The sequence below is a fragment of the Marmota marmota genome, unplaced genomic scaffold (genome assembly GCF_001458135.2).
Source record: "Marmota marmota marmota unplaced genomic scaffold, marMar, whole genome shotgun sequence".
Classification (NCBI taxonomy): Eukaryota; Metazoa; Chordata; class Mammalia; order Rodentia; family Sciuridae; genus Marmota; species Marmota marmota.
In genome coordinates this window covers 1445840-1454029 of record NW_025999895.1, presented here as the reverse complement: position 1 = coordinate 1454029, position 8190 = coordinate 1445840, and the positions used below count along the sequence as shown (strand labels likewise).

At 59.2% G+C, this 8190-nt stretch overlaps 1 protein-coding gene across 1 annotated transcript; it reads right to left on the bottom strand.

The window, feature by feature from the left end:
• Positions 1–769: 769 nt before the first annotated feature.
• Tepsin (TEPSIN adaptor related protein complex 4 accessory protein) lies at positions 770–8107 on the bottom strand. Its single transcript, XM_048796601.1, has 13 exons — positions 7856–8107; positions 7059–7131; positions 6602–6693; positions 6354–6447; positions 5576–5643; positions 5268–5346; positions 5066–5137; positions 3900–4088; positions 3533–3707; positions 3261–3374; positions 3107–3185; positions 2850–2984; positions 770–2105 (listed from the first exon to the last, which is right to left on the bottom strand). The coding sequence occupies exons 1-13, from the start codon at positions 8105–8107 to the stop codon at positions 1623–1625; spliced, it is 1905 nt and encodes a 634-aa protein (XP_048652558.1). The 3' UTR covers positions 770–1622.
• Between the last annotated feature and the right edge of the window lie 83 nt (positions 8108–8190).

Below are 8190 nucleotides of genomic sequence, written 5' to 3'. Positions count from 1 at the left end.
TTGCAGAAGACGGATGGTCTACATGTGCTGGTCCATTGATCAGCATCTACCTTGTGGCCAACACCAGCCTCAGCTGTGCTGAGATCAGTTACTGGTGTGTTCTTATTCAAGATCACCTCAGTTATTCTAATTCCTTTGATTTTCACTGTTTGTCACTATATCTTAAAAAATCCAGCAGAAGGACCTGGGGCACAGCTCTGTGGTAGAGCACTTGCTTGGCAGGTGAGTCCCTGGGTTCCATCCCAGCTGAGACTTGACGGGGTCACCTGAAGCCTGCAGGTCTCTGGTTCAGAAGCAGGGATCCCTTCATCGATGCTGGTGCTCATCTCCTCTGCTTGACATCTCTCATCGCAGGCAGAGTGATGTGACCACCACCAGGATCGAGGTGTGAATGGACACAGTAAGGTTAGTGGCAAGGATGGGGCCACTTGGCAGTTGTGCCAAACAGTTAATAACAGCCGCCCTACGTTAAGAAATCCTCAGAGCGAGCGGGACGGGACAACGCACACCTGTAATCCCAATAGCTCGGAAGGCTGAGGCAGGAGGATGGCGAGTTCAAAGCCAGCCTCAGCAACTTAAGCAACTCAGGGAGACCGTCTTTAAATAAAATATAAATAAGGGCTAAGGATGTGGTTCAGTGGTTGAGTACCCCTGAGTTTGATCCCTAATAACCCCCCCCAAAAAAAGAAATCCTCAAAGTGTGTTCTTACTAATGGTGTCTTCATTAAAATGTACACATGCAGAAGAAAGGGGGAAAAAGTGGCCCAACTGCATATAACAGTAGTGTTTTTATTCAGAGTGTAGACCCCAGCACTCTGGCAGCTCTCGTGGGATGGGCAGGAGCACTCCATCTCTCCCATGCAGTCTGCAGGAGGCAGCTGGGGCCAAGGGGAGCAGCACGAGGCCGGGGCAGGGCACCCAGGAACCAGGCCTGCTGCACCCATGGGCACCACACCAGCCTCACCAGCACCCAACCCCACAAGGCAGTGGGCTCTGGCCACTGTGGCCTTTCTGAGAAGGATCTGAGGTTGGGACCAAAACAAAGTAAGAACCAAGCTGTTGCTCCCAAGTCCAACCCTCGACTCTGAAGGCACGGCTGCTCCTGGACCCCAAGGCCAGCACCTGAAACCGTCTGCCACTACAGGAATTCAAGCCCAAGTAGCCAGCATCCAGCCAAGGAGGCAGATGGACAAGACTGAGATAGCCCTGGGGTACTCTTCTCTGGTCAGGTTGCCTGGAGACTGGCCAGTAGCCTTCAGGAAGCATTAGTTTGCAGATGCACTGGCCAAAACCCCAAGACGACAGGTGGCCCCCAGCCACCCAGACCCTTGAGAAGGCATGTGTGGGTCCTATCCTGCAGGGGCATGGCTGGGGAACTGGCCTGGAGGGCAGGCGTCACAGATGACTGGTGGGGGCACCAGATAAACCTGCTCTTCAGCACGTACGCCCTGTCCTGGCAGGTCTGGGGCATGTAGAGGTGCCGCACAGGCTCCATTAGTGGCTGTCCACACCAAGGCCCCAGTGGGTGAGGGTGAGAGGCCAGAAAGGTGCAAGGAAACTGCCAGCAGACCCCTGGGAGCCACCAGCTGAGAACAAGGAAACCAGATGCCAGGTCCACCTGGTCACACATTTAAGAACGGGAAAGCTGAGGGCTCGGAGCCCACAGGCTCTGCAACCATTGCCTTCTGGGCCCGTGCCTGGGGAGGCTGGGCTGGGTGGGGCGCCTCTATAGAAGCCCTGGTGCCACCCAGGTGGGGGCAGGCCACCAGCTCCATGCCAGCAAACAAGGAGCCACGACAGCGACTAGGGCCTCTTTTTGGGGTGTCTGGGCCCTGCTCTCTAGACACTGCCAGAGAAGTTTCAGCCTCATTGGTGTCTCCAGGGATTGGGAGGGGACAGGAGTCCAGGGGTGGGGAGGGCACAGGGCTCCTAGGCAAGGCTGGGGTGGAGCTCAGCGGCTGGAGGAAGGCCTGGCCCCCAGGGGGAGGCGAGGGGCCAGTCAGCAAGTCCGATGGGCCTGCAAGGGTCGCTGCGGGGCCAGGCTCAGTGCAGGACCTGGGAGCAGGGGGCTGCTGTCCACAGGAGGCCTCCAGGTGCCTCAGGATCTGGAGGAAGAGAGGAAGTGGGAGGTTCCTGCATAGCTCCAGGAGTCCTGGGGGACAGCTGGTCCCTCCTCACATGCCCTTCTTAGCACACTGCCTAGAAGGCAGGGCCAGCTTGGGCAGGAGCCTGTTGTCATCGCTGCCCTCCCTATGTCACTGCCATGCAGGTAGACATTCCTGTCCTCAGAACTTCCTGGGAACCATTAGGGAAACTGAAGAGCCAGTTCTTCAGCATGTCTGGTCACCCCAACAGGTGGACATGAAATGCACCCACAGCAATGTGCAGCCCAGGCTCACTCAGCACTGTGACTGGAGCCCATCAGCAGGCCGCAGTGGCAGACGGAGATGAGGCTGGGTGACGAGCAGCTGTACTCCCAGCAGCCACAGAATGGGAAAAAATGGGGACCAGGACGATGGAGGGGCCAGGCCTGGCTGGGAGGGGCCAGCAGCACTCAGAACACTGGGGAAGTGGACGCAGACCAGGACTGGAGTCGGAGGAGGCTCCCCTGGCCGTGAGGCTGTGAGGAGGGAGGGAGGGAGGGAGGAGGAAGAGCGAGCCAGGCGCTGAGGCTGAGGGCTGGGGTTCTGGGACGTGACCGTGCCCCAAACATGGTGCAGCCAGCACAGGGCGCAGGGGACAGCAAGGACCCTGTTCCATTTCCTCTGCCAGCACTGCCCACCAAGAAGGGCCTTGTGGGGCATGTGTCCAGGAGAGGGACACTGCCAGTGGCCCCAGTTGCTGCCCACCTTGGTGGCCTTGCTGGTCACAGGTCCAGGGCTTCCCCTGCTGAGTTGCTGCAACCTTGACTGGGAGAGGAGGAGGACGTGCTCCAGGGGAAGGAGGTCAGCACAGCCGAGGGAGGCGATGGCACTCAGGGCCCTCTGGGAGGCAGGAGGCAGGGTCAGCACCCAACAGCACACCCAACCCCAAGGCTGAGCCCTGTGCACACCGCCCCCTGGCTCCCCGGTGCCCCCGCCCCACGTGGCCCCAGAGCCCCTCTCACCATCTGCTGGTGCTCGCCAGCCCCGTCCAGGCGGTGGAGGAGCAGCTCCAGCACGGCCTCACAGTTGAGCAGCCCGCACCTGTGGGCAGGAGGGGATGGCTGGGTGTCCCCACGCAGGCCTGGCTGGTGGGGGGTGGGGCGGGTGTCAACTCACTCTTTGAGGAAGTGCTGGGCCTCCTCCCGGCTCAGGAAGGTGCGTGGCCCCTGCACCAAGGTCCTCACCAGGCTTAGCTCTTGCTGGCAGTCACTGGCGGCCACAGCCTCCGCCCTGGGGAGGGAAAGTACTCAGGCAGTTCCAGCTCTGGTGGAGGGGGACGGCCCTTCCCCCTCCCTAAGCTGGGGTGAGGCCTGGACAGCAGGAGCCCTGGGAAAGACCCCTGTGGGAGTGGAGGCCACATGTCCCCTCCCCTAGCTGATCCTGCTCACCTTTCTGCCAGGTCGCCTGGCTCCCGGCTGGCCCCTGACTGGCTGTCACTACCAGACCTACTGCCCAAGTCTGAGGCCCTGCTCAGGTCACTGTTCTGGGAGGAGTTCTGGGAGCTGGGGCTGCTGTCCAGCTCATCCCAGCCCCCTCCGGCCTGCCCAGGCTGGTGTCTGGTGGCTGCAAGAAAAGATGGCAGTTGTGACCCTCAGAGGCTTTGTTCCAGGTGGTGGGGGAGGCAGCTCTGCTTCCTATCTGTCCCTTCCCCCAAGTGAGGAAGCACTGCCACCTGCCTCCACGCCCCCAAAGCCCCAGGCCCCAGCACACAGGAGGAGCAGCGTGACCCGAGAGCAGAAGTCCTTGCCTCAGTACCTCGGACACCTGGGAGGGCTCCAGGGAGCTGGTTCCCAGGGGTGGGCAGGCCATGGCTGACTGCAGGAGTCACGGCAGGCTGGTAGGTGTCTCCCCAGGGTGGGGGTTTCTGGGCTCCAGGGCGCACGGCATTAGCCACCACCTCTGCAGCCTTCTGGATGGTGGAGAAGAGGGCCTCGCTGGCAGAGCCTAGGCCCACAGAAGGGAGCCATATGAGCCCCAGTCTGCCCCCCTGGTCCCCACATTCTCCAGCACAGAGGGGCCAGGGCTGCTCCCTGCTCAGGGCTGAAGAAGACAGGATACATGCTGCAGGTAGGAGCAGAGGTTCCTAGTGGGACCCCAGCTCCCTGGAAGCTTCCAGCATATTCCATTTCAGTAGTTCCCAGGACCATGGTCCTGGACACCCTCAGCTTACAGGAGCTTGGGGCAAGGGCATCCAACGGGCTTGTCCCAAGAAGCAAAAATGTTTGGGGCCCTTTGCTTGAGGGGTGCTAGGACTGATGCCAGGAGGGGCTGCCCTTTTCTTTCCTGGGCTAAAGCAGAAAAGCCCACAGAACCTGGCTTTCAAGGCCCTTTCCTCCCAGCTCGGTGCTCCAGCCAGCCCCGCCCTGCCCCCAGGGCCAGCAGGGAGACCCTCTCCTCTGCCTCTGTGTAGGCCATAGCCAAATGAAGCACCAGCAGGAACCCCCAGAGCTGCAACCAGGATGGTCTGTTAGAGTCCAGCACCAAACAACTGGACCCCAGCAGATGCCAGCGTCAGGGGCCAGCTGAGATGCCCGACAGCAGCACAGGCTTCACAGATCCCGGCCCGCAGGCGTCTGCAGACACTGCTCCCCGCACCCCTCGCACAGGGGACAGCTGTTTCCACCTTGCTGGCCGCTGCCTCGGCCCTCAGTCCCATCAGGGGACTGAGCCCCTGCTGCTGTTGCTGGCTAGACCCTGCCCTCCCAGCCTGACTTCTCTCCCCTGCCCACAAAGCCAGTGTGGTCCCGGCCCTGCTGCTCTCCTCGTGGCTGGGCAGAAAGATGCCAATGGGGACCACGCCAGGAAAGGGTCCACAAAGGTGGGGTTGGGGTTAGCAGGGGAGGCCCAGGGGCCTGCTCCCACTGTCCTCCTATTCCCTGCTCCCCCAATATGCTAGGGGCCCCAGAGCCTCACCCTCTTACCTGCCTGGGCTTGCTCTTTGCTGTAGCCAAAACCCTGGAGGGTGCCCTGAGGCCTGGACTGGGAGCCCATGCCTATGGGAGGATTCTTGAGTCAGTGACCAGCTAACCCCACCCTTAGCCCCACCACACAAGCAACCAAGCTCAGAATACTCCAGAGGAAGAAACCCAGTGACAGGCTGAACGTGATCTCCATGTCTAGTACCTGCTGGAGCCAGGCCCCGGGGAGGCTGGGAGGGAGGCAGCGGCAACATGGCGTCAGAGAACAAGGTGCTGCCCAGGTCCTGGAGGAGGAGGCAGGGCGCTCAGCGTCCACATGGGCCTGCTGCTCTGGCCCCCCATTCCTGTCAGCTCTGCTCCATCTCAGATACTCCCCCTGAGCTGCCCAGCTAGACACAGGGGCTGGAGGCTGGCAGCAAGGAGCAGAGCCTGGGGTCCCATGTGGCAGGAGAACGGCAAACACCCTGTGGGTACTCTGGTACAAGTTCAGAGTGACCCTGATCCTGGGCTCACCTGGGCAGCTGCCCGCACCTTCTGGTACAAACTGTTCCCGTGGAGAGGATCCGGGGGCCCTGCAAAAACTAGAAGGCAGAGAAAGCCAACAAGGGGTGGCTGAGCCTGGGCACTGCTGACCACCTGTAGAGTATGGCTCTTAAGGCCCATTCCTCCCAAGCTGTGGGCTACGGATGCCCCATCCCTACCAGCATGGCCAGCAAGGAGCCCCTCCTCAGGACCTACGCAGGCCACACCCAAGCAGATCCCCAGCACCCTCCTCACCTACCCGACAGCGGTGGCCCCTTATCTACCACCGTGGTGGCTGTCGTCTCCCCAGGTACCCATGCCTCCCCTCCTGCCAAGTCACTGCTTCACCCCTCACTGCTGCCTTAGGCCTAGTCTCCTCCAGCCAGACGCAACACAAGAGGCCTTGCAGGGACTGGATGTGCAACCCAGGTCTGTATCACGGCCTGAAAGGCCCTGCTTGGTTCAGCCCCACTCACGCCCAGCTTTGGGCTGTGCCAGGCTCCCTCTGCTAAAAAGCAGAGGTCCTAGAAAACCAGACTCAGTCACCCCCAAGCTCTCCTGCCTCAGAGCATGAGAGCACCCCTCATCTACTCAACCTCATCACATGAGGGCTTACAGCTGCCCGTGGAGAACCCTTAGCCCGTACCTCCAATACCTCCAATGCAAACAAATTCCCCTTTTCACCCCTTAATAGTCAGTCAATTGACAATCCTTCTCCCTGCCATCCCACCCTGGCTTTCCCCAGCAAGTCTGTGCTGGCTCCACGTACCTGTGGCTTCCTGGATGAGGGCAGAGTTGCGTTTGAGGATCAGCAGGAAGGAGGAGGAACCGTGGCTGCACAGGTAGAGCAAGATCTTCAGCACCTGGGGAGTCCACAGGTACAGAGTGCTGAGAGTTCTGGCATGGGATGCTCAGGGCAGAGCCCAGCTACCCGACACCCTGGCTACATGTCTTCCCCTCCAGCCTTGCCACCCACAGTGGGAACTGGGGCCTGACTGCTGCCATACAAGGACTCACCTTGAGCTTGACGTGGCCAGAGCTGCTGTCCAGGCGGTTCAGGAGGTATTCCAGTAGGCACTGGCTGCTGCCCAGGGACTCATGGGAGATTTCTGGGATGCGGTCAGGTTAGGGAAGGAACCTGTGTGTTTGTGTGTGTGTACAAGCGCTCGCGCTCACGGCCTGTTGTAACACACATTGCATCAGGATGCATTGGCTGAGGAGAGAAACCCAACCTCCTGTTACCAATGGCCTTCTCAGGGCGTGCTTCCTAGCGGCACTGACTGTAGGCCCTGGTTTCAGGAGTGCTGGGCTTCCAGGGTCTCCTGTATAGCAGTTCTTGGACCTGCCATCCCTGGATCCTATGATGAAGGAGCTGTGGATGCCCACAGGAGAGCAGAAACCCTAGTAACCTCAAAGCCACAAAGGGCCCCTGCCATCCACTCTCCCCCTCACCAGGAACATGGAGGAAGGATACTAGCAATCTCTTCAAACAGGTAGCCTGGACACGGGACATCATCATCCGAGGTGCCCTTCAGGAGAATTGGGAGCTGAAAGGGAACAAGAGCTGTGACACATTGCCATCTTACACATGTAGGCCCACAGTCACCAGAGGTGTTAGAAATAGGCCTCACCTAGCTAAGAGGGACCAGAACCGACCCCAGGCCACAGGGAGGAGAGAAAGGAATGATGGTTCTCTTCTTGGGTCAAGACCAGGCCCAGCTCCCAACCTTCTTACTGACATGTGAGGTGGTTTTAAATAATACCCCTGCTTATTGACTAGTGAGAGCAAAATGCCCAGAACATTCTACGTAGAGAATGTGAATGCTGCTAGTTCTCCTGAGCACAGGTTCATCAAAGAATCAGAACCATTCACTCTCCAGATTCCTGAGAACAACTAACTGAAGTTTTAGATTTTATGCTCACACATCAACAGACATACCAGTAATCATACCAGTATGCTGTTGGAAACTAACATGTTGTCATGTTATCCAGTATCTGCCCAGAATGGAAAAGTTGGGGGTTATTTAATTAATTTATTTATTTACTTACTTACTTATATGTTGGGGGTTATTTTAAATAATAAGCACTGGAATCATGTCTGGTGTCAGTGACCTGAATGGTAGCCATGTGTCAGGACTATACTTAAAATCGTGCAAGGTGTGTTACAACAGGCCGTGAGCGCAAGCGCTTGTGTACACACACACACACACACACACACACACACACACACGGCCACACCATGCTATTTGCCCACCACGCCCTGCAGGGGACCTGGAGGGAGGGGTCTGCAGGACGACAGGAGAACACAGGAGAGCTCGCACAGAAGCGTCCCGTCCGAGGCTCTGCGCGGGAGACCGGACCCTTCTGGCAGCCCAAGGCGCGCGTCCCCGGACTACCCGGTGCTCTAGGGCTCTGGGCTGTCAAAGGACGAAGCAGCGTTCCGGACAATGGCTGGTCACAGGCTCCTGAGCACCCACTACCCAAGCCTCTAGCTTCCCCTCCGTCGCCTGGAGATGTCTGCATCTCCCGCACGCGACATCTCCAGGACCTGAGGCTCCCTAGGCAAGGTGCCGTCCGGAGCGCCGCGGCCTCCGGGTGCGGGAGGT

Bases quoted from the DNA above. Each gene is read 5' to 3' on its own strand.
- Tepsin (XM_048796601.1), bottom strand. From the start codon at position 8,107: ATGCAGACATCTCCAGGCGACGGAGGGGAAGCTAGAGGCTTGGGTAGT. The intron at 4,089-5,065 runs GTAAGAGGGTGA...CTGTGGGCCTAG, and splicing joins CAAAGAGCAAGCCCAGGCAG to GCTCTGCCAGCGAGGCCCTC. The intron at 3,186-3,260 runs GTGAGTTGACAC...TCCTGCCCACAG, and splicing joins GCCCAGCACTTCCTCAAAGA to GTGCGGGCTGCTCAACTGTG.